We start from the raw sequence: 25,493 nt of genomic DNA on the forward strand, positions 1-25,493 counted from the left end.
TGCTTTTATAATTCTGTTTTCTAAAGCTACATTTTGACAAACATTCTTTAATTTATCAATTGTAAACAGGCAGTCGTCACTACTGTCACTAGAATGTTCGGGATGTAATTAACGCTATTCCTTAATCATTGTCATATTTTTTAGAACAAATCATTCTTAAAAACACGCGTCATAATTTGGATCATTTAAAGTTAGTTTGAACACATATTTGCCATAGTATAATGATTGCTGTTCGGCCTAGAACCTTTAAATCAAAATTACAACTGTGTCTTTCATTTTTTTTCGATCGGCGGTTTGGTTTGAAACGTCTCATACAAATTTTCTCATCTTTTGGATTATGCGCATTTTACAGTGAAACAATGAACTATGAAGAAGCAGCAGTTTTCAGTCGCCCAGCTCACATTTTATCACCAGAAAGTGGTACATTTCTTCAATATATTGCAGACAATGCTGATATTAATGTAAATACTTTGGACGGTAATAATTCACTTTATAAAATGGGAAGTATAGAAATTGTTACCCCAAAGATTCAGTATTACAAGAAGGGCCGGTGCCACGACTAACTGAAGTTCTTTCAGCAAAAGATCCAAAAATCCTAAAATTTTAACCTTTGAACCCGAATAACTTTTTAAGCTCGCATGGGATTGATTACTGAAACCTAAGGCATGATTCGCATAGAGACAAAGAATGTTCTAACCTGTGCAATAACAATAAATAAAGCTCATGGGCAAACGCTGAAAGTTGCAGGTGTAAATTTGGACAAAAAAATTGTTTTACCATGGACAATTATATGTAGCGTGCTCACGAGTCTCAAACTCCCAAAGTCTTTACGTTCTGGCCAAGGAAGGAAAAACAAAAAACGTCGTATATAAAAATATGTTGGAATAACTTATCTTCTTCTTAAAATGTTTTAACCTTACCTAACCTTAGCTTAGAAAGCTAAAAAAACGCGTGGTTGTGGTTCAGCCGTAAAGCCTAAACTGTCTGATTGCTTTCGTAGTCAGTGGATAAGAAGGACCAAAACAATCGCGTGATCCACAAAGACTATCCACGTTTGAGTTTCCACTTTTCAAGTAAATTTAGATTAATTTTATTAACGCATTTACATTATTTTAATATGACACTTGAAATTCCAGTTAAGTTTCACTGGTGTCAGCATTATCAACTTCAAACCACAAAATGAACTTTCACAATTGTGGACTAATCTTAATTCGATAGCTATCTCAGTTTTTTGGATTTTATGTTTTTCTTTCTTTTTTAATACTGAACATAAAAAATATTCATATTTTCTAAATGGCATTATTACGGTTCTAGTACACTTTATGACATTGTGTGGGTTCTTGAAGCGATTAATATTTATTTGTCAAATGTTCAAAGACGACCACTTCAAAAGTTAAAGCCGTCTAATTTTAATGGTCACTTAAAAGTCTTAAAAGCGAAAAAGTGGTCCAAAAGAGATTTCAATTTTTAAGTGCATTTATTAATGTTTTCATTGAATTTTGTTTAAATAAACTTAATATGGCAAATTATGACATTGTGAAAAAAAATTAATATTTTTCGTACATTTTTAAATACATTGATATTTCTAAAAATTATTAATCTTAATACTATAGTAACATTGAAGTTTTCTTATTTTTAAAATAAACTACTATTCCTACTTATTATGGTTTTTCAATGTCTAATGATTTTCCTTTTGTTTCTTTCAAATACAATATGTTGAATATAAAACCAAATAAGGCGACTCCTCCGCATATCCACATAACGCCAGCTAGTCCGATAATCGTCATTAAAACTGGAAATGCTTTCAAAGAAATAGTTGAAAAGAGTCCCATGAGAACCAAACAAAATGTCGACCCTAATGAACGAATCTAAAATAAAAATTAATTTAATTAAAAAATAACTATAATATGTAAATGTATTAAAACAAACTTTACCTTCAAGGGAAGAACTTCAACGAGAATTACAAAAGACACCGACACAACTCCCAAATTTGCCGAAAATATAACAAATGAAATCATCACTAGAGGTATCCACTGATAGTTGGTCAGGTCATTGTGGTGCGACAAATAAGAATAAGCTCCAACTATAGCACAACCTGTGCAAAGAAAACTTGTCGAAAGCATCATTAACATTCTTCTTCCGAGTCTGTCAACTAAAATTGTTGCGCTGTATGAACCAAGTATTTGTGCCAATCCAATAACTATTGAACTTCCGTTTGGATTCAATATTGAACCTATGTCAGCAAAAATTATAGATGAATAATTAATTATGGCGAAATTTCCTGACAGCATATAGACTCCCATTAGAATTCCACCGATTCCAAGGCCATTTAGAGCTCGTTTAGTTACTATAAAATATAAACTGTCAATAGAATTTCGATTTCCAAAAGCTTTTACTTACAGAAATCATGAATTGTCACTTTTTTCTGATTTTCAGCTGATTGAATGTTTGTTTTTAGTTCGTTAAAATCCAAAGACATCTGCTGGTCTTGTTCTTTATTGCCACTTTTATGGTTTTTGTAGAACTTAAATGATTTTTCTGCCAAAGAAGTTTTCCCTTTTCGCAGCAGGTATTGAGGCGTTTCAGGGTATTGAGTTAAAAGCAGTAGATTTAGAATAGGCAAAGTCAAAATGACACCGGGAATCACAAAATAAGGAATGTATGATCCAATCACAAATCCAGATACCATACCGCTGTTAATTGTAAAAATAAAAAGCGAACCCAAGGAACCACGAACTCTGAAATATGCATTAAACATTATTGTAACTGATTAAAAAAATAAATTGTCAAAATGCATTTTCAAACTCACCTTGGATCAGCGATTTCAGAAATGAATATTGATATAACCACAAAAATGCCACCCCCTGTTACGCCTCCTAAGAATCGGGCTATGTAGAGGTGATAAACTTCGTGGGCGAAGTAAATTATGATCCAAAATGCCTATGTATAAAATTGAACACAATTTAATAATTTTAGTTGGTTTTGAATTAATTAAGAGTTATTGTTGTCGAAAATTCAGAATGTGTAAGATAATTTCTCTACCAAAGCTGTTTCTGTCAGTAATTGTGTCCGAAAAACATAGATGCAGCTGTAAATTTTGTTGTCAAACTGTTTAAGATTATTTTAAGAATTGTGAATTGAGAAGCGATATGCAAGGATGCAACCAGAATTTTAATCAGGGGGCGTCACACACTTAAAATAAAGGTAAGATTTTAAAAACTGCTTAAAAATGATCTTTAATGTTCTGTAAAGAAGGCTGACAAAATGTTTGTCTTAACCCTACATTTACATATTCCAAGTGCCAAAGTGACATTTTTAATTGTTAGATTATTTTAGAACGCTGTTGTCAATAAAGATAGTGTCTAACTATTTAAGTTAGACGACTCCCTACATACGAAATCATTCCAAGATTCCAACATTTTTCGAAATATGTCATATTTAGACGCTAAAATATAATAATTTAAAGTGTTTTTGGTGCATTGCACGCAGAAATGTTAGGAAATGTGTTGAAACGTAGATTTAAAAAAAAGTAATATCTTCTGTTCTGAACGTTACAAAAATATAGCAACAAGGACCCAGAAAATGAGAAAGTTTTGTCAAAGAAATGTTATCTTTTTTTGTAAAAAAATAAAACAGAATCTGATATGAAGAATTTTCGGACTCAATTTTCTGAAGTGTCCTAAAACTTTCGTTATCAGCCTGTTTTCTCTAAAATTACAACGGATTCTAAAAAAATAAATTCTAAAAAATTAACGTTTCGCGTAAACCTTTTGAAAATATTCTAATTTTAAAGCAGTCAACAAAACTTAAAAATTGTAAAGAGAATAATGTTTGGTTCTTGAATTTAAGGAAATAGATGCATTTAAGTTAATTTTAGTGTGACACTCACAAATCACACGTGGCAGAAACTCTTTTCCCTTCTTTAGTTCAAGAGAGATTTAATGCTTTTATACTTACTTACTTAAAGTGGCGCTACAGTCCTGTGTGAACTAGGGCCTCACTCAACAAACTTATCCATCTAGCTCCGTCCCTAGCTAGATGTCTCCAGTTTCGCGCTCCAAGTTGGGTGAGGTCACCTTCCACTTGTGCGCGCCACCTGATCCGCGGTCTTCCTCTACTGCGCTGTCCTGTGGGTGTGAATTCGAAGACTTCCCGGGCCGGAGCATTGGTTTCCATGCGCTCTACGTGACCAACCCATTTTAGTCGTTGGACTTTTACCCTTCTGGTTAAGTCTACGTCGCTGTACAGCCCGCACAGCTCGTCGTTCCATCTTCTCCTCCACTCTCCTTCGATGCATACGGGACCGTAGATCACACGAAGAACTTTTCTCTCGAAGGTCTTATATAGTAACACTTTGGTCCCTCGTGAGAGGACTTTACCACTCAATTGCTTTCTTAGTCCAAAGAAACAGCGGTTAGCAAGAGTAATTCTGCGTTTGATCTCAGCGCTGGTGTTGTTTTCTGCGTTTACAGCGGAGCCTAGGTAGACGAAGTCTTTGACTACCTCAAAGTTACGTCTGGCGATGGTGACGTTTGCACCAAGACGTCGGCGTTGTATGTCTTTTCTTGACGACGACATGTACTTTGTTTTGCCCTCATTAACCGTTAAACCCATTTTTGCCGCCTCTGCCTCATTACTCACAAAAGCCCCATTGACATCACGATGAGTTCTTCCGATTATGTCAATGTCATCAGCATATGCTAGTAATTGGACAGACTTTTCAAAGATAGTGCCTCTAGTGTTGACTTGTAAGCTCTGCACTATTCTTTCAAGCTAGATCTTAAAAAAATCACATGACAGTGACCTTGTCTAAAACCTTTTTTGACTTCAAAAGGTTCTGTTAAGTTGTTTCCAACCTTTATGGAGCAGCGTAAATTCTCCATGGTCATCCTGCACAAACGGACGAGTTTGGCAGGGATGCCAAAACTAGACATGGCTCTATACAGCTCGTCCCTGTAGATGCTGTCACATGCGGATGAAAAGATGGTGGGTGTCGATTTGGTGTTCTTGGGTTTTATCAGGTTGTTGACGATGGGCTTTAGACGTTCACATATTACGGCAGAGAAGATTTTATAGGCGATGTGAAGTAGACTGATTCTTCTATAGGTGGTGCAGTTTAGAGGGTCTCCTTTTTTCAGGATCGGGCAAACAATACTGAGGTTCCATTCATCGGGCATGCTTTCTTCCGACCATATCTTACAGAAACAGTTGGTGCTTGCTCCTTACCATCCGCTCCAGTGGCTTTATTAGACTTCAGCTTAGATTTGGCAATCTTTACTTCGTCTAAGTCGGGAGTGCGGGATTGTTGGCTATCGTCGTCTTTGTTGAATAGATCATCCTGCCTGACAGCGGAATTCAGTTCGTCGTCGCCATTATACAGTCTGCAGAAGTGGTCATTCCATATCCTCAGCATTGACTGCTTTTATTCTAAATTTATAAACATGGAACGTTTACTATGTTTTTCAATTGGCCATTAGTTTGACGAAGGTGTCGTTTTTGCTGTTTGTGGGACATATACGGTCTTGAAATGTGTCTTTTAATCCCAGTTCTAGACCATCCTAAGAAAATTCACTTCAAAAAGCAGATTTCCTTAATTTTTAAGACTTTAAAGAAAATCGGTTTTGAAAAAAAAAAACTTTAAGAAAGCCCTACACTATTTAAGTACGTCAAAAAAATATGATGGAATTGAAGACAAGTTTCAGGAAATTCCTGAATCTTGTCTTTAAGTTTCAATTAAATTAGGCAATTTAATATCAAACTGGCGATTTTTTATTCAAAGTTTCTTCTTAAGAACCTGAATATTTGCTTTTTCTTAAAAAAAAAAAAATCTTATGAAAATAATTCAAAGCATTGACTGCACTAAATACAGTGAAACATTGCGCTAATTATAGTAATTTTGGCATTGCATAAATGATCTCGAAAATTGACCAAAGCTTATGGAGAATTTGTGAATGTTTGTGGGTTCTGTAATTGCCACTTCTTTCGGCAAATTCTCTGGCTTTAGGTAAAACGTTTTTGGTTTTGGATTTGGTGTTACAGTTTTTTGTCTCTTTCTTGTTATATATCGCAATATTTAAGTCTTTAGACAATAAGACAAACATGTTCATATTTGTATTTTCATATTAAAGTCTTAAGTTGTTTGAGTCTATGTGCCCAGGTTTCTGAATTAAATCTTTTTTGCCTATCGTCAATGAACTAGTTTCCCGGTTGAGTTTGTACGTCTGCAGGGACATCTCACACCAGAAACAAAAACACATCTCAATAACAATGTATTGATGATTAATGGTTTGTGTTTTTTCCTATTTCCGTTTGGGACAAACGACTTTTCTTAGCTTATGAGTAGGTTATTTTATTATAAGAACTAGGACGAATCCAAAAGATTCTTGTGATATGAAAAAATATGTCTCTGCTTAGATTTATGTATGGTGATAGGTGGTATTAACATCATAATAAGAGTAGATAGGGAGGTTTATCGAAACAGTTTAATGATTTTAGGATCATTTGTAGGCTCTAATAATTTTATGGTTGGAAAAATTGATTTGTGATAAAACAACTAGAGTGACAATTGTATTGTTTTCGTTTTATAATTTCTTAAAAGACTTTTGTGCATGATTAATTTTGATAAACTTCAATTAGAAATACAATTTGGTTGCTAAAGTTGTCGCACAGAGACGCTAGTACTACATTAACCATAGTGTCGGAATCAATTTTGAAACGTTGAAACAAAAAGAAATGGCCTACAATTTTAAACAACCTATTGTATAGGGCATACAAATTTACTAGCAATCAATTTGCAAAATATTTAGCAATTTACTTAGGCGGTCCAATATTTTAAACCTTTCTTTTCATTGTACTAACTTGTAAATTAATAATTCCCTTTTATTAAAAAACGAGCATCCAAACATGTCTAAAAAAAAAAAAACAGTTTGTGTAAATAAACCACTCAATAATATGTTTGAATGGATCTATTAATTGGAATTTCGAACTGTTGCGTTGACTCGAAAATTTCAACCATTGCTTAAATAAGAATAATTATTCAGAAGTCATATGGATTTAGCAAATTGATAAAAGTTAAAGTTGCTTTTATGTGATTTTTAGTTTTACAAAATTTAAAATTAGCTAATTCATCTTTTAAGTTTAGTAAATTGCCAAAAATGGTTTTGAGAATTAATAAAATCGTTTAAAAATTGTGCGTCATTGCTTTTAAGGCTTAAAGGAGAGTCGAAATCAATTTTAAAGCTTTGAAACAAAAACAACATTTTGTATGAAATGGATTGAAAAATATTTGTTCTCAATAAATGCAACAATATTTTACATATGCTTATTTATTATGTGCACAGAGAAATGTTACAGTTGTTAACTTCCCATAGGGTCCGATTTGTCAAATTAAAAATGTTGACATTTTTCGAAGTTTCAAGATCCCTAGAGTCGAAATAAAAGATTTTTAGAAAGATTTCTGTGCGTGCGTGTGTACGTACGTTCGTACGTTCGTGACGTTTTTTTCGTCGTCCATACCTCAAGAACCAGAAGACATATATTAAAGCAGTTAGATGCAGAAAGGGCTCTCAAGAAAATTGCGTTTGTGGTTTTCTTACCATAGCAGTTTAAAAAAGGCGAACATTTTGGTTAATCCTGAATATCTCATGAACCAAAAATTAATTAAATTGTATATAATGTATTGTAACGTGATACCAAACAAGGGTATATATTGAAAAAAAAAAAAATAATTAACGGTTTTCTTATAAATCAACAAAAACTGAAAAAAAATTGCCACCTCTAAAGTTTTAGGAATACAGAATGATTTTATCTCCAAAACAATTTTGTGCAACGAAATATAACGTTTCAGACATCTGGTTAGATTTTGAAAAAAATCGAATGGATAGTTTTATTTTATAAAGAGTAAAAATCTAAAAAAAAATTACTTAAATTTGTTAAAAATTGAATTTCGACTTAAATATCTTTTCAAAACTTTGAGATATTGGCTTTTAACTACTTTCATCTTTTAAAAAATATTGTTGTCAACATTCAGTAAATTTTTGAGAAAAATCTAAATGACAGTTTTCTTACAAAAAATAAAATTAAAAAAAAAACAATACTAAAACTTATTCAAAATTTACTTTCGACTCAAATTGCCTTCAAAAATTAAAAATATTATCCTCAAACTTTGTATAATTCACAGAAAATATTGTTTTCGACATTCAATAGTTTTTTTTATAATTTTTAAGAATAATTCAACTAACAAGTTTTTTGAGCCAACAAGAAAACACAAACTTTTAAGCAAGACAAATCGACAGACGGGATGGGAAGTTATCAGTGTGGGTCGCATACCACCCTCCTTTTTAATAATTATACGTTTCAAAACGTTTGGTGGGATGTATGTGTTTGCTTTTGTCGTATACGTTCGTACGTCCAGTAGAGTTATTGATTTAAAAAAAAAATTGTTATTTGCGGGTTATTATTTACTATAGCAATACAAAAAATTAACAAGCTCAAAATAGCTCACAAACCCATAACGCTAGCGACTTGTTTTAATTGTCATATTATATAATGTAACGTGATATCAAAGTAATACTAATTTGGAAAAAAATCAATTGACGGTTTTTTTCATAAATCAAAAAAACTTGCACCTCGAATACTTTACGAACGAAAATGATTTTATCTCGAAGATAATTGTATGCAACTTAAAATAACGTTTTTACATCTGTAAAAAATTTTGAGAAAAATCGAATTGACAGTTTTCTTACAAAAAATAAAAACCTTAGAAAACATTACTAAAACTTGGTAAACATTTATTTTCGAATCAAATATCTTTTCAAAATTAAATTTGGATGTGATAATAACAATTTAAAAGCAGCAATTGCTATGTTTATAGTTAAACCACAGATTAAGCCTTAAGCTTAGGTTTAAATTTATTTATAAATAGCCTTAACTCTTGACTTGATTAATAACAACTTAGCAAGAGTTTAGCAAACAACTATGAATATGCCCCATTGGGTTTGAATCATATTCAGCTTATACAAAATATTGTTTTCGACATTCCATAAAAAAAAAACTGTCAATTGATTTTTTTTTTCAAAATATTACTGAATGTTAAAAACAATATTTTTAGAAAGATAAAAGTACTTTAAAGCCATAATCTTAAAGTTTTGAAAAGATGTTTGTGTCGAAAGTCAATTTTTACCAACTTTGAGTAAAGTTATTTTTAGGTTTTTATTTTTTATAAAAAAAATTGATTTTTATCAGATGACAAAAACATCATTCTTCGTTGCACAAAATTGTGTTGGAGATGAAATCATATTTTAGTCGAAACATTTTTCGAGGTGACAATATTAAGTTGTACTTTTTTCCAAAAATGTACTTGTTTTGTATCACGTTGCAATATATTATATAAAATTTAATTTAAGTCTCTAGCGGATTTGGTTCATAAGATATTTAAGGTTAACCAAAATTGTAACCTTATTTTAAACACCTATGGTAAAAAAAATCACCCTCGTAATTTTCTTGAGAATACTTTTTTCATATTTCTGCCTTAATATCTGTATATCAAAATGTATTGGAAGTCGATATCTCTTTTGGTTCTTGAGCTATGGACGACGAAAAAAACGTCGCGAACGTACGGACGTACGAACGTATGTACACACGCACACACAGACAACTTTCTAAAAATCTTTAATTTCGACTCGATGAAACGTCGAGAAATGTTAAAATTCAATTCAATTTCAATTCTACAAATCGGACCCATTACAATAACTTTCTATGGGAAGTTAATACAAACTTTCAAGGAAATGCTACTTAAATTGGTAAAAATTGAGTTTCGACTAAAAACATCGTTAACAAAAATAGACTTTGAAATGTCTATATAATTCATCATATTCAAAACATTGTTGTAAATTAATTAGTTAACTTTTAAGACAAATTCAACAACAAAAAACTTAGTAGAACAAAGAAAGATAATAATTTTAAATTACTTATCTCACACAAAATATTTATATATTTGTTAAGCAAAACAAATCGACAGACGGAATGAGATCAGTGTGGGACGCACCGCGACCATTTTCTGTATTTTTAAAAAAGAAGAACTTCCTGTTTACATTGACATTTCAACGTTTGCTTGTATTCCTTTTTTTACCTTTCAAGAAGTTTATAAAATGGGCTATTTTTCTATGCAGAAAAGGCATTATTTAGGTAATAAAAATAAATTATATGATTATTTTGGAATTTATATTATTGGTATAGTCACTAACTAAGTCAAGAACTAACTTTTGGCTACCATCATGCAGTATGGAATATCGCATGTTTAAAAAAATTTCATTATTTCATAACAATCGTAAGTTTGAGATAAAAATACACAATAGCAAAGCCTTACGTGAAAACCTACACATTTTCCACCTTTTTCTGTTATAAGTACCAATCTAATCTAAATTAATTTACTTACCATGTGTGGTAGAGGCAATAAATACAAGGACATTTTTCTTCCAACTAGATCCAATATGATACCAAACAAAATTGTTCCCAGCATTCCTCCAATGCTAGTAAGCGATCCAATCCATGAAACTTGCTCCACTGTGACTTTGAACATCAAAGGTGAATCTTCCGATTGAAATAATAGAAGCATCGGAGAAAGCCATCCCAAACCAATTCCATAGCTATATGCGATTATAATAACTGTTGTTTGTTGTAAGAGATTATTTAAAAAATCTGATGTAACACTAATTTGAAAATGATATAAATACCTGTGAAAGTGGCCGTCAATTGACGTCGATAGGATTTATTCAACACACTTCCTTCATCATTGAAACACGATATTGTCATTTTAGTAAATATTTTTTTTCTTTAAGTCGAATGCACGAACTGATGGAAGAAAATTAAACGTAAACTTTAGAATTATTTGCAAGGTTATATTCTTGCATCCCTTCCGGTGTTGAACAAATTGGAAAGCAAAGTGTATCGGTATTAAAACGATCTAGAAGTTCTTTTTCTGCATTTCGCCACTGGTTAATATGATGCTCTGAGATCACACCGCCGGTTAATGGTGATTTTTAACTAATGGGCAAGTTATGTGTTTATGCTTATGAAATGACTTAAAAAACTTCTTTTCTTGCATCACCATCGACCGATTAATAGTGATGCTCTGAGATAGCACGCTTCTTTTGTTACTATCTAAGTTTATAATTACTTTGCAAATTTGTTGCTTGAATTTAATCTTATCATACGAAGTTGACAAACATTTATAATATTTGCTCAAATTGTGTTTTTACAACCTAAACAAATTAAATTGTCATTTTTGAAATGATATTTGTTTTGTATGTGATTTTAAACAATACTAAGCCTTTTTCACAGTAAAATGACTTAACAAAAACCCAAAAATAAAACATAAAAACATAGTTCAAATAATATATTTTTTTTGTGAAGAAAACAAAACAATTGAATCTCACTTCTTTGATCTTATAAGATTTCAGATTCAATCTTTGAGGGAGTAAATATTAGTTGTTTTTTTTTCATTAATCCCAACTGCCTTGAAGTTAGGAAGTCTCGAAACTGACTGTCAAGCGGTAATTTATGCAACAATTTGGAAATTTCATTTAACTATAAATAAAAGCTTAAAAAATGAGATTAATTATTGAATATGTAATTAATAAAACAACTTGTTCGTTGATCCGAAGTTATATGGATACAACAAAATTAAGTCATCGTTTTACAATATTTGTACTAATGGCATTAAAAAAACATCCTTACTTTCTCCTTCAATCATGTAGCCTTATAATTTAAGGCTAAATCCTCTTAATCTTAAATTGTTATACTTGTTAATAGGTATTTTATATTAAATCAAATCGTTTTTACTTTGTTTTAACTTATATTTTTTTTTTGAAAATTAAATTAAAAGTACTTCATGTCAAAGCAAGCGTTTTTCATGTAAAAACAACATTGCTACACTAAAAAATGTTTTTCATTTTGATTTTACATGATTTTTGTTCTAAAGTAACTATTATTAAATTATTATTATTAAGGTTTCGTATAAAAACTATAATTCATGTGAAGGAGCATGTTTAAATAATATGAATGAAGTAATTATAGTATTGAAATAATATTAAAATAAAATGATTAACATATATTTTCCATTTTAAAAATACTTCATGTTAAAAAAGCGTTTTTCATGTAAAAACAATATTGCTTCACTAAAACAACGCTATTCATTATTATTCATCGGAATAAATTTAAAAAAACTGGAGCTCCATACATATCACACAAATATGTAAGATCGAGCTTAAAGGGTGATATGAAACAAACCGCCTCTTTTAGATATTTCATATTATGATAAGTATTTTTATAAGATTTCAACAACATTTTACAAATTACAAGCAATTCAATTAGAATTTTCTCTTTCCGTTACTTTCTTCAATTGTATTTTTGAATATCGTTTTTACACTTAATAAATTATCTTTCCATTAATGTATAATAAGTTGACTTTTCTTGGTTTACCCTGTATCTATCAAATAAATAAATAGGGTGGCACAACAGTCCGTTGAGAACTAGGGCCTAGTGACTTACAACTCTCAAACATTCCTGTGTGCGAGTAATGTTGTCAGGAATGGAGGGGACCTAGGGTTTATATGCCGAATCTGAACGCCTCATTTGAGAAAGCACTTTTTCATGACAAGAGTTACTCTTGGAGAATTTGTCAATTCCTCGCAAGAGGCAGTACCCGTGAAAAGACTTTTAGATGGTATAGGCAGGGATCGAACCCAAGACCTCTGGCATGACAGTCCAACGCATTTTTTTTTTTAAATTCATAAAACTAGCCTAATTATCCATAACTTACAACTAACTTAATGGTCCCATACGAACACTCTAAGTTAAACTATAACACTAACTAATAATGCCTTTCGGTCCTAAGATCTATTTTAACTTCAATTCAATTTTATTTATTTTTGTATTAATTAGAAAATTTAAGAAACCAATATCAATATCCTTTTTATTTTTGCTTAAAAACTACTTAAAATAAGGTCCCTAATATAAAACTTAAAACTAACTTAAACTACCTATTCTACCTATAAACTACTTAAAACTAGAACAACCACAGTAGCAAATCTAACGTTTTTTGTTTTTATATTTTACTGTCTTTTTCGTATGTTTTTTTAATTTTTTTTTTTGTATTTTTTTTGTGCCACCATGCCTATTCTACTTAAAACTAAACCCTAAAACTATAAAACAAGTATGTAAGCCGGCCAAGGCTTAAAACCCCATCCCGACCACCTACTATCAAGTGCCGATTGAAGCCCAGAAAACTGGTTCTCCTGCTTCACCCTATCAGTTCGGTCCCGTTCGGACACAGCCCTACTGAACCGAGGGAGCTCTGTTCCGCCTTGTGCCATGACGTGTACAGGAGTCGCCTATCCACGGTTCTTCGTCTGACGTGGTAGATTAACGGAACTGCCAATCTATCCTGCATCAGACCGCATTTGTCTAAAAAGAGGAATGCCTCTGGTGGAATGAAGCCGCTCAAGCGTGCACTTTCAAAATACTCGTCGTTCGGATAGAACGCCCCGAAAATTAAATTGTTGGTCGAAGACATAGCTCTTGCAATGTGACCTCGAACGAGTTTTATCACGAAATTGTCAATCCTGTTGATTCGAGCCCCGTTGTACAGGACCTCGTTGGAATAGTAATGCACATAAGAAGATTCGGCTGTTCGATATAAGCCGGTACAGCGTCGTAAACACTGCCGCTCGAACACCCGAAACTTCTCCATCTGGGAAGGGGCAACGTTGAACCACACAGGACAACCATAAACGATCATCGGCCCTGGTCAGAGCAGCATTTATATGTCTGTCGAAATATAAATACTGATCTAACCAGTTACCGAGGTACTTAACTACACTTTTGCTTGCTAATGGCTGCCAGTGAAGATCAACGATGACCATCTTGCGCCAATTCTTGCACGTATCCCTCGTGGCCCTAGCCAATGGAGTCCGGAAGAGAATTGTCTCCGACTTCTGGACGTTTATTAACTTCCCATAGGAAGTTATTGTAATGGGTCCGATTTGTCAAATTGAAAATTTTGACATTTCACGACGCTTCAAGGTCCCTAGAGTCGAAATAAAAGATTTTTAGAAAGATGTTCTGTCCGTGCGTGTGTACGTACGTTCGTACGTCCGTACGTCCGTACGACCGTACGTTCGCGACGTTTTTTTTTGTTGTCCATAGCTCAAGAACCAGAAGAGATATCAACTTCAAATAAATTTTGTTATACAGATAATAAGGCAGAAAGATGCAGAAAGGGCTCTCAAGAAAATTGCGTGGGTGGTTTTTTTTTACCATAGCAGTTTGAAAAAAAGGTGAAAATTTTGGTTAACCCTGAATATCTTACGAACTAAAAACGCTAGAGACTTGAATTAAATTTTATATAATATATTGTAACGTGATACCAAACAGGTATATTTTTTGAAAAAAATCAATATAATGGTTTTTTTATAAATCAATAAAACAGAAAAAATAATTTGTCACCTCCAAAATTTTACAACTGAAATATGATTTCATCTCTAAGACAATTTTGTGTAACGAAAAATAATGTTTTTGACATCTGATAAAATTTTGAGAAAAATCGAATTTACAGTTTTTTTTATAAAAAATAGAAATTTAAAAAAAACATTGCTCAAAGTTCGTAAAAATTGAATATCGATTCAAATATCTTTTCAAAAACTTAAAATTAAGGCTTCAAACTTATTTTATCTTATAAGAAATATTGTTTTCAACATTTTGAAAAATGTTGAAAAAAGTCGAATTGACAGTTTTTTAACAAAAAATAAAAACCTAAAAAAACATTAATAAAAGTTGGTAAAAATTGATTTTCGACTCAAATATCTTTTCAAAACTTTGAGATATTGGCTTTAATTTACTTTTATCTTTAAAAAAATCTTGTTGTCAACATTCAGTTAAAGTTTGAAAAAAATCGAATTAACAGTTTTTTTTACAAAAAATTAAAAACCGAGACAAAAATTAACAAAAGTTGGTAAAATATGATTTTCGACTCAAATATCTTTTAAAACCTTTGAGATAATAGCTTATAATTATTTTTTTCTTATAAGAAATATTATTTTAAACATTGGGACAAATTTTGAGAAAAATCGAATTCACAATTTTTTTACAAAAATTAAAAACCTAAAAAAAAAATGTATAAAAGTTGGTAAAAATTGATTTTCGACTAAAATATCTCTTCAAAAATTTTAAATATTATCTTTACACTAATTTTATCTTATAAGAAATATTGTTTTCAACACTTTTTATTTATTTTTTATATTTAAAAAAAAATCGAATTGAAAGTTTTTTTTACAAAAAATAAAACTCTAAAAAAAACAGTACTAAAACTTGGTAAAAATTTACTTTCAGCCCAAATAGCTTTTCAAAAATTAAAAATATTGGCTTCAAACTTATTTTATTTCACAAAAAAATATTGTTTTCGATTTTCAGTAATTTTTATGTAAAAATCCAACAGTCCGTTTTTTCATATAAAATAAAATCTACAAAAAATAGTACACAAATTTGGTAAAAATTGATACGAGTATATATAGACAAACTTTTAAGCAATATCGCTGAATCTTGTCGAAATCACGCTGCAAGAGAATTCTAATAACCTCAACCTTTCGGGCCGTTCTGTACGCAATTAGATCGTCGGCGTACGCAATTGCCTTTGTAAGACTACCTATCAGATCGCTGGTGTAAATACTGAAGAGAATCGGCGAATTCACCGCTCCCTGTTGAAGACCATTTCTAATTGAGAATGTTGTGCTAGAAGTTACATTGCCACTTTTGACAACAAACTTTCTACCGTTAAGCATATCATAAAGTATATACAACAATGGCTTGCTTATGTTAAGCCTGCTCAGTTTTAGGTAAAGACCCTCTAACCATACGGTGTCAAAGGCCTTTTCCAAATCAACCAGAACAGCACCTGTGCATTGTTGTTTTGATTTATTCCATTGGATATCAGAAACGAGTTTAGACGCAGCATGAATTGTGTCATGACCCGCCTTGAACCCGAACTGTTTATCCGGAATTATTTTGTTGTCCGCAGCCCACTTAGTCAGAGCCCTATAAATGATCTTTTCGAAGACTTTGCTGATGCTCGGAACAAGACTTATCGACCGAAGATTTGACGGGTTGGAGTTGTCCTTTCCCTTTTTCGGGAGAGGATGAACCACAACGGTCTTCCAATGCACTGGATAATATGCATTATTCAGTGCATTGTTGAAGAGTGGGGTGTAAATGTCAATTGCTTCCGTCGTTAAATGTCTTCGTACAACGTTGGATATACTATCGATACCTGCCGACTTTTTGTTTTTTATTGAGTTGAAGATGAGCTGAAGCTCAACCTTCGTCACTAACAAGGGACTTGGTCCCGTTTGCTCGGCGATTATGGCATTTGCCAAGGAATCGTCATTGAACCGCATGAAACCGCGGTTCTCAGATCGCCAATGTGTGATATCATTACGGAGGTAAAAGTGATTAAGTAGGGCTCTGTTTTCCAGGTCGTGGTTGGGGCGAATGCTAAAATTCACCTTGTACACTTGCTGGAAAGCAGCTCCCACCGCCTCCACTTTTTCCTTCGGATCTTCAATTATATAAAAGTCATCGTCAAAGATGGCTTCTTCTGGATCTATTTGCGCTGTCATGAGAACGTCTCTGTTTTCTTCGGTTCTTTGGAGTTTCAGACTCGGAAGGTCATTGTCGTTCTTTTTCCTGAATATCTTGTTGATTTTAGGGAACATACTAGGGTCACTCGAATTAACTGACCGGATCTTGCGGTCCCAGTACTTGTTAATTGATAGCCTGTAGTTCTCCTTAATCAACAGATTGACATTTTTATTGACGACTTCAGTGTCCTAACCTCCAAGTCGTGTGGGTCTGTAAGTCGTCTGTACAAGTTTTTGAGTCTTGTCAGTAAGCCACTCTTGTGCCTACGTAGTGCGTCAATAGTCGCGTTTCTGTAAGCGTTCATTTGGTCCCGTTCTTTGTACTTTGGAATTGTTCGTTCCATCGTTCGTTTTATTGTTTCGTCCATCTGTTGTAAATGTTGGTCAATTTCTGTATTTGACAGTTTCTGTTGTTTCGTGGGGCTATGTCACTCGAACGAATTTCTCTCGCTAAGGCGTTGGTGAAACGAGGCCAACGCATCTTACTGTAATTGTAAGAGTGCGTTGCAACGTATTCTTCCAATTCCACGCGTTCGTTCGGAATCTGCATTGCAGCAGCCAGTCTGCAGTGATTACTGTCGTACTCGACTGTCTGTAAGCAGTTTCGAGGTTGATTACCCACTTTGTCTGTAACTGTCAGTCTGGTGTCGTACAGCAAAAGATCCAGAAAGGAGCCACTTCTTGGATAAGTCCAACGCACTAACCATCATGCCACGGGTACTACTACCTGTATCTATCGTCATTTGTAAATCAACGTTGAAACCTATTCAATCAATTTGAATTCCTTATTAAACAAAATGCAACCTCTAGAATTTAAAAGGAAATTATGTAGAAGTATTATTGATTATAGTTAAATTCTTCAAATTTTAAGAGATCCCTTTACTTTAAAGCCAACCAATATTTGGGTTCGAATATGTAAATCATTTCCGTTTGTTTCGTGGCTTTTTTTGTAAGGTTTTGTGCAAAGTGAAATAAAAATAATTATGTGTGATATAATCAATATAAGTGAAGCGAAATGCATCAATTTCATTACCGATATAGAGGGCAATATCGTGTTAAATGTTCCGGACAGCATCGAACAAAAATTGGATGACTTCTTAAAAAAATTCAACCTGACTCAAGCAAACAGAAAATACCTAATTGGTAAGTATTTACGAGTATTTACATATTTGTTTTCACTGCACAGCGTCAACTTAAAAATGTAATATTGTTGCTTATCTAAATGATTATTTGGTTAAAGAAGAAGTGGTTTTAAATTGTATTTTTGTATTGGCAAGTCCTTACTGAACTATTTGATCGAAAGAGATCCAAATAAAAGATAATGTATTGACCAATGAATATATACTTATGTGTATAGGAAAAATTAAGTTTTCCTTCGGCTTTTTTGGTCACTTTGATCGTGGCAATGAAACAAGGTTGTTACATTAACTTTTCCCGACGTTTCGGCAGGGGTTGCCTTCCTCAGGGGAACTTTATTAAACATGAAATATAAAACACATATAGTACAATATTGTGGACAACAAGAATAAGAAAAAACTTACAATTTAACAATTAAATTTAAAAACAGTGTAAAAAAAACCCTTCTAATTAAGAAGTTCAGTCTATAACTACATAATTTTTCCTATACACATAAGATCCAACATAACATATCTCTTTCTTCATGAAATTCGTGGTAAACTTCTTGATCGATTTGGATGGTTCAGACGATTCTTAGTTTGAATTTACATCTTCTAAGAATATTTAATATCTGTTTTCAGTTCAAATGATCGGTCCCTCTTTGCCCAACCCCAATACTAAAGGATATAAATGTTACATATTTATAATGACCGAAAAAAATAATTATTTTGTTGACGTTTAAACGCAGTTTGTATTCCATTCGCATGACAGTTTGTATTGGATTCTTGTAAATAATGCTGATTTTATTGCTGATTTTTTTGTAGATGCTGAAAATGATTATGAAAGCTTAAGATTTCTGTCCAAGAAAGATATAGAAGAAGCTATCAAGCCAATCGGATAACGGGCTCGTTTTCGGGAAACACTTTATCGTTGGTGGAAATCCGAAGTAAATTTACTTGTATAAATACGTCATAAAGTTAAACTTTATATATGTTTGAACGAATTAACCAACTCAATTTATGTTATTATTATAAATTATTTATTTATCTTTGTTGTATAGTTCAATTATATTATTAAAATAAATCGATGTAAAGAACAGATTTAAAAATGTTTTTTTTTTTTCTCCAAGGAAATTAACTTTTTTAGATAAGCCGTAAAATAAGACGTTTTTTTGTCATGATATTGTTTTATCTGTCTTGTCCCTTGTCACTTTTCGATTTTTTCCATATTTCAGCAGTATGATTGCTTACAACTTCCTTGCTTTGCTATTTCACGTCCTAAGTGCTCTAAATCTATGAAATCATCTCATTTTACGCTTTATGTCGCTGTCTAAGTCTTTCCATTGTTTCAAATTAAATTAAAACAGTTGTTTTGAACACTCTTTTGGATATTCTATACAAAAGTTTTTAAAAGATCACACTTCCTCACGAAAACATTCCACCTTTTTAAACGCTTGTTTAAAAGTTCTTTAATTGATATTGGTCATTTCCAAAGCTCGTTTCTAATTTAGCCTTTAATTTTATGAATTTGAATGACGTACATTTGCACAGGTAGTAAACGTTTCCAGGTGCAACACTTCCACCAGCAATAAAAATTGAAAATCGATTAAAAAATTTGAGACCTCATCCTAGTGGTCTTTTATCAATCAAATCAATGCATGTTGAAGTCGCATCTTAGGGAATAGTATTTAATGTGAGTAAAAGTAGCAAATTTGACAACATGTGAAAGATAACATATTATTAAAACTGTCATAAGAATTTCATTCTTTTATCGAATTTTGAAAAAATCAAAATAACTTCAGTCATAGTTTTATATTTATTTTAATTAAATGCATCATTGTTGTCTAGAGATTTTCCTTTAGTTTCTTGTACACAAAATAAAAAGAACAAAAACCCTGAAGCAGAAACAGTAGCGCATATCCACATAACACTCGGCAAACCAATGCTTGCCATTAAAACTGGAAATAACTTAAGAGCTCCAAATGCAAATATCCCCATAACTATTTGACACAAAGTCGCACCCAATGACCGAATCTGAAGATAAGGTACAAATATGGATTAATTCATGACGTAAATTAATAAATAATTACCTTTGGAGGAAGAACTTCAACTAGTAAAACAAATGTAATGGCAGCAATTCCGGTGCTTCCAGTAAATATAATAAACGAAATTAGCAACACTGGCAGAAAATGTATCCTAGTCAAGTCAATGCGATCTGTTAAGTAGACATATCCACCAAAACTCGCTAGCAGAATAGCCATACTCCCCGAAGATATCATCATAAGAATCTTCCTTCCAAATTTGTCAACAAAAAATGATGCAACGTATGAGCCCAAAATCATAACTCCGCCAATAACAATTGTGCTAGTATATGGATCTATAGAAGATTTAGTCTGGGCAAAAATCAGCGAGGAATAATTTGTAATGGAATAAAACCCACAAAAGACATTAATGAATATTATCGTGATTCCAGTTGCCATTCCCTTCAATGATCGTTTGTTCACTAAAATTTAAAGAACTTGCATTAGTACAAATTTGAGAAGAATAATTGAAGTACAATTTTTACTAAAGTCTTGTGAGGACACCTTTTGCTGTATGTTTGACAAATTGATAGCTTCTTTTAATTCAGCAAACTGTGTATTGAATTTGTCTTCACCATCTTCATTGTTAACATTGTGATTGTGATATGAATAGTATTTCAATGAGTTTTTCGCTCTATCGAAATATCCTTTCTTTAGTAAGTGCTGCGGAGTTTCGGGACAGCGTACAAGAAATGCAATGCTCATGATTGGTAGTGTTAAAACTGCTGGAGGCACAATGTGGTATGAAACGTGTGATGCCACTATATTTCCAATTAAAACACCTACATTTGTAAAGAGGGCTACAAGTGATCCCAGTGTTCCACGAATTCTGAAAAAAAAATATAAACACAAATAATTTATAATCTGATTTGTATGCATACTTTAAAGTACAGTACTTACTGAGGATCAGCTATTTCTGATATAAATATTGGAAAAATGAGAAAAATACCACCACCAGTTATACCACCTATCAGGCGGGCTAGATATAGATGGTAGACGTTGCTGGTAAAGTATACCATAACCCAAAAGAACTAGAAAATACAATATGTTGATTAAGTCGTTTAATGGTGGTGTTAACAGCATCTGAAGGAAAAAGCTTTACAGAAAAATGTCTATCATCCCTATCAAAATTATTCGTTCTGCGGCTCTATCAAGGTCGAAAAAGATCTCACCGACGACGCATTTGATGTCAAGCGACTTATTCAACATAGTTCTGGAATTGCACAAAACTCAACACCGTCAAGACCAAGTACATGCTGTCATCAAAAAAGGAAATTGAACGATGACGTCTTGGAAAAAAACGTCAACATGACTGTTATGAGTTTGAGGTAGCTAAGGACTTTGTCAACTTAGGCATCGCTATAAATTCGTAGAAGAATAACTCCTGCAAATCGCTGCTCCTTAGAACTTACAAGTCAATTAAGTAGTAAAGTACTCTCTCGAGCATTTAAAGTCACCATCTATAAGACATCATCCCGGTTCTCAGTTATGGACCCTGTCAAAAAAAGATTCGAGCGTCTTAGGATGCTTGGAGAAAAAGATTCTTCGGGTGATTTTTTGTTCCGTCTGCATAAATATAGAATGGAGGAGAAGATATAACGACGAACTGTACGGGCTTACAGCAAAACTGACCTAGTTTACACAATTAAAGTGCAACGACTCACCCAACTGAGTCAAGTAGAGCGAACGGACATCAACACTCCAGCCCGGAAGGTCTTCGAATTTGATCCCGAAGTAGAGAAAGACCGCGACTCAGGTGGGCTACGTTGGTGGGAGGGGACCTCACCAACCAACTTGGGGTGAAAAATGTAAATGGTCAAATGATCTTTAAACGTTTCGTCAGCGTAAGTTAAGGATTTTTTACCATAATTTTTGTGAAAGTTTGATTTGGAACTCCCTTATGCGGGTAGGTTTTATATCAATCGATTCTGAAAAGAAAAAATCATGGCTGTACTCAGATTATTCCTGGTTTTCTTCCTGGAAATCATAATTTCGAGGTATTACTTTTTGAAATTCGAAAAAAAAACATGTAAATAAGGCTCTTTAAGGCTATCTATCCATTTATTAAATACAATAAAATCCGTGAAGGTTTTGCAAATCTATAATCCTTTTTTTTTAATATTCAGTTGAAATATTTATATTATTTTATATGGTATTAGAAAAACCTTCATAAGTTGTTAGGTTTTAACAGTCTAACAAAAATCTGAAAAAAAGGCTAAACGGTTGCAACAGATAACACATAACACATAGTTTTAATCTGGTAACAAATCTATTGTCTAAACAATTCGATTATATCAAATTTTTGAAATATATTAAACTAATGTTCCAATTAAAGTTTGAATTCAAATTAAAAAACCACTAAAAATAAGTCTTTAAACCTATTTTTGAAAACAATGAAAATATTTTATTTAAAGTTTCGTCAAAATTTTATTTAGAGTAAAAATAAGACTCATAACTAATGAGAGTTTCCAAAAACTAAGATACTAAAGTAGTCTAAACTGTATCACGAAGACAAAGAGTTTTAATCTTCAAAGTCATTATTTAAGTTATTGTAAAGAGATATTTAAAGTTTTAACTAAGCTTTAAAAACGGTTTTTGGTTATTTTTAGCATTTTTTAAGGGGCCTTTTCTGATGTGATATTAAACAAAATTAAAGGCCTAAATCGAATTCAGGACTGGGTAGAATAAATTTCAGTCTAGAGGCGCAAATTTCGACAAATTTTTGGTAAAAAAAGTGCACAATTTACAGACGTTGTTATATCCATTATATGAAATGACAAACGAATCTCAGTATAAATCAAGTAACAACTGTCCAAAACATCAACGCCGAATAAATTATTTTAAAAGATTAAAAAACATTCGTTATATTTATTAAAATAATAAAAATAAGCAAAGGTTGATCAAACCAAATTAATGAATTAGAACAATTTGTATAAAAGGGGAAACTGGGGGAAGAAATCGTTAGGAAAAACAATGGCAAGTGGAATATTAATTTTTCGCCAACAAATTAAAAATAGTTCTGCTACTAAATTGAAGACTTGAGACTCATTACTTCACTTGAAAACAAAATTTGGTTGCGAAAGTTCCGAAACGGCTGCGCTAGTAGATGGCAAGTAAAATAATATTTTCTAAAACAACTTTTTTTTAAAAATTAATCTGCTATTATTTTGGCTCTGTAGCTAGCTGCTTCCTTACAGAATGCAGCAATCGGCTTCCATCCTTCACATCGATTTTAAATATTTGTTGTTCTCTCTTATGTTATTTTCGAGCTGTCGAAAAAAAAACATTCTTATCTCACTGAGAATCGGGCATATTGCTATGAAATGGAATACATCCTCTCGTGATCCAAGGTTACATAAAGTGGAAAATAAATGAAGATCATCCCTGTGTGGTTTGAAATTAAAGTTAATCAGTTCTCCGCTTGCTCTAAAAATGGTTAATATGTTGAAGGTAATTGGATTCATTTAAGTCGTAATTAAGTGTGCAGTAATATCGTCTATAAAGAGATGACTGCGCTTGCTTTTTTAACTTCCCTCTCAGTTTCTCATTCAGTCTCCTTACGAAAACATACAAATTCTCTCTCCAAGCATCCATATTAGCAAACGTAACATTTAGATCCAGGTTGTATCTTCTTGCCAAAAGTTGCCAATTTTTGTAAAACAAACATTTGGAAGAGATAGCATGCGTTACAACAAGCCTAGTCAAACTGTTAGATGGCTGTGACATTGCTTCAAAGTGAAGCTTCAAAGTTGCAGTTAATAATGGCTACAATCCTGTTTCTAATAAAAGCATATAGTTTGGACAGTTCGAAGGGAGTTTGGACTATCTATCAAAAACTTCACTTTGTTCGTAACCCCAAACATGAGCAGCGTAAAAACATGATTGATTTAGAAGTCGCATCAAAAATTTTGTACTTTGCACTTAAACTGAGTGTAGTCGAATTAATGCAGGATTTACATGTAGAATTCAGTGCTGTTTTAGCTAGCTGAAACTTGTTGGAAAGATGACTTTTCAGAGATAAATTTGATGATATTTTCATGCCAAGATATTCGTACTCCTTGACGATTTCAATATATTCACCAGCAAATTTCCACTTTTCATTTTGGGCATACTCAAATTCACCGTGAGATTCCATTTTGCGCAGTATTCTTCAAGCTCCAAAATCATGCGACTTAGTCCTTGAGCCGTGTCCGATAAGAGAACAATATCACCAGCATACATGAGCACTTTAATTCTCCTTCCAGCCCACAAAAATTCCACCGCAAAGCACATCATTCAGGTCGTCAAGAAATAAAATGAACAAAAGAGTTCTTAGAAGACACCCCTGTTTTACTAACATGTTTTTTGGAAACCATTCCGAAGGTATCTTTCAATTCCAAACTGCTGATTGGTACGCGGGTACGAGAGTTTTAGAGTATTTAGCATCTTTCTGGACATTCAAATCTATGACAATTTGTAAAATAGTGACCTTCTATCGATAGAATTAAAAGCTGCTTTAAAATCAACGTAAAAAGATACAGTTTCTTATGTTGGCCCTGGAATGATTGCGCAATATTCATTAGAGTGAAAATCTGGTCGATTGTTGAATGATTTTGCCTAAATCCAGCATGAAAATCACAAAGCTGGTTCTCCTTTTCAGCCCATGTTGTAAGTCTTGTGAAAAGAACAGAAGCAAAAATCTTTAATGAATAGTTCCCGAGTTCCCACAATTGAATAAATATTTGATAGAAAAAGTGACCAAAGTTTTCGAGCGTCTAATCAATAAACAAAATACAATAACCTTTTTTGGAAATCGTCTAAGTTTTACAATTTTGTTATTCTTAATATCTTCTTGTCCCACTCAAGAGGCGATAAATAATTGTACAGCTGTTTCTTGCCATCAATTGGTGATTGTTGTAATATGACACGTCAACTAATTGAGATGAATAAAGTTTTGATCAATTTATAAAACCTAACTTTTTAAAGTTTAATTTTACAGAAAATCTGAGGTAACAAATAATTCACCAAACATATAATATGATGTTTTGAAAGTTAGGTTAAATTGAGCTTTTCTTTTTGGAGGTTAAGCGACTACATTGGTGAAGAAAAACAACTTCCCATTAACATTTCTCGTATTTACAAAATAATTTAAAATGTTTCTTACGGCATGTGGCAGCGGGAGGATATAAAGGCATATCTTACGTCCAACTCGATCAATCAAAAATCCAAAGAAAATAGTACCAGCTAGTCCTCCGACATTTGAAAGTGAACCGATCCAGGAAGCTTCTTCAATTGAAATTCTAAATGCTAATGGTGAACTGGCTGAGTGCAGTTTGTAAATCATTGGTGTTATCCATCCTAATGAGATTCCATAGCTAAATGCCACTATAAGTCCTTTATGATGATGATTCAAAAAGCAGTTATTAATAATTATTGATTTTTATTTAACTTATGTCTTTCTATACTAAAATGTACCTGTCAGTGTGGCTGACAACTGCCTTTTATATTTTTTAGAAAACACGCTATTTGAATAATTAACGTCAAAACACGTCATATTTCAATACAACCGTTCTGAACTAAAACACAACCATGACTATGTATCTTAGCAAATATGTTTTGATCAACAT

At 32.5% G+C, this 25,493-nt stretch overlaps 1 protein-coding gene across 1 annotated transcript; it reads right to left on the bottom strand.

Annotated features, from left to right (window-relative positions):
- Positions 1 to 1,458: 1,458 nt before the first annotated feature.
- LOC129950658 (facilitated trehalose transporter Tret1-like) lies at positions 1,459 to 25,454 on the bottom strand. Its single transcript, XM_056062583.1, has 11 exons — positions 25,342 to 25,454; positions 25,031 to 25,260; positions 20,788 to 20,918; positions 20,373 to 20,716; positions 19,897 to 20,309; positions 19,747 to 19,840; positions 10,436 to 10,665; positions 2,810 to 2,940; positions 2,401 to 2,738; positions 1,935 to 2,347; positions 1,459 to 1,868 (listed from the first exon to the last, which is right to left on the bottom strand). The coding sequence occupies exons 1-11, from the start codon at positions 25,418 to 25,420 to the stop codon at positions 1,662 to 1,664; spliced, it is 2,610 nt and encodes an 869-aa protein (XP_055918558.1). The 5' UTR covers positions 25,421 to 25,454; the 3' UTR covers positions 1,459 to 1,661.
- Positions 25,455 to 25,493: the final 39 nt, after the last annotated feature.

This window comes from Eupeodes corollae, chromosome 3 (assembly GCF_945859685.1).
Source record: "Eupeodes corollae chromosome 3, idEupCoro1.1, whole genome shotgun sequence".
In the NCBI taxonomy this organism is placed as follows: Eukaryota; Metazoa; Arthropoda; class Insecta; order Diptera; family Syrphidae; genus Eupeodes; species Eupeodes corollae.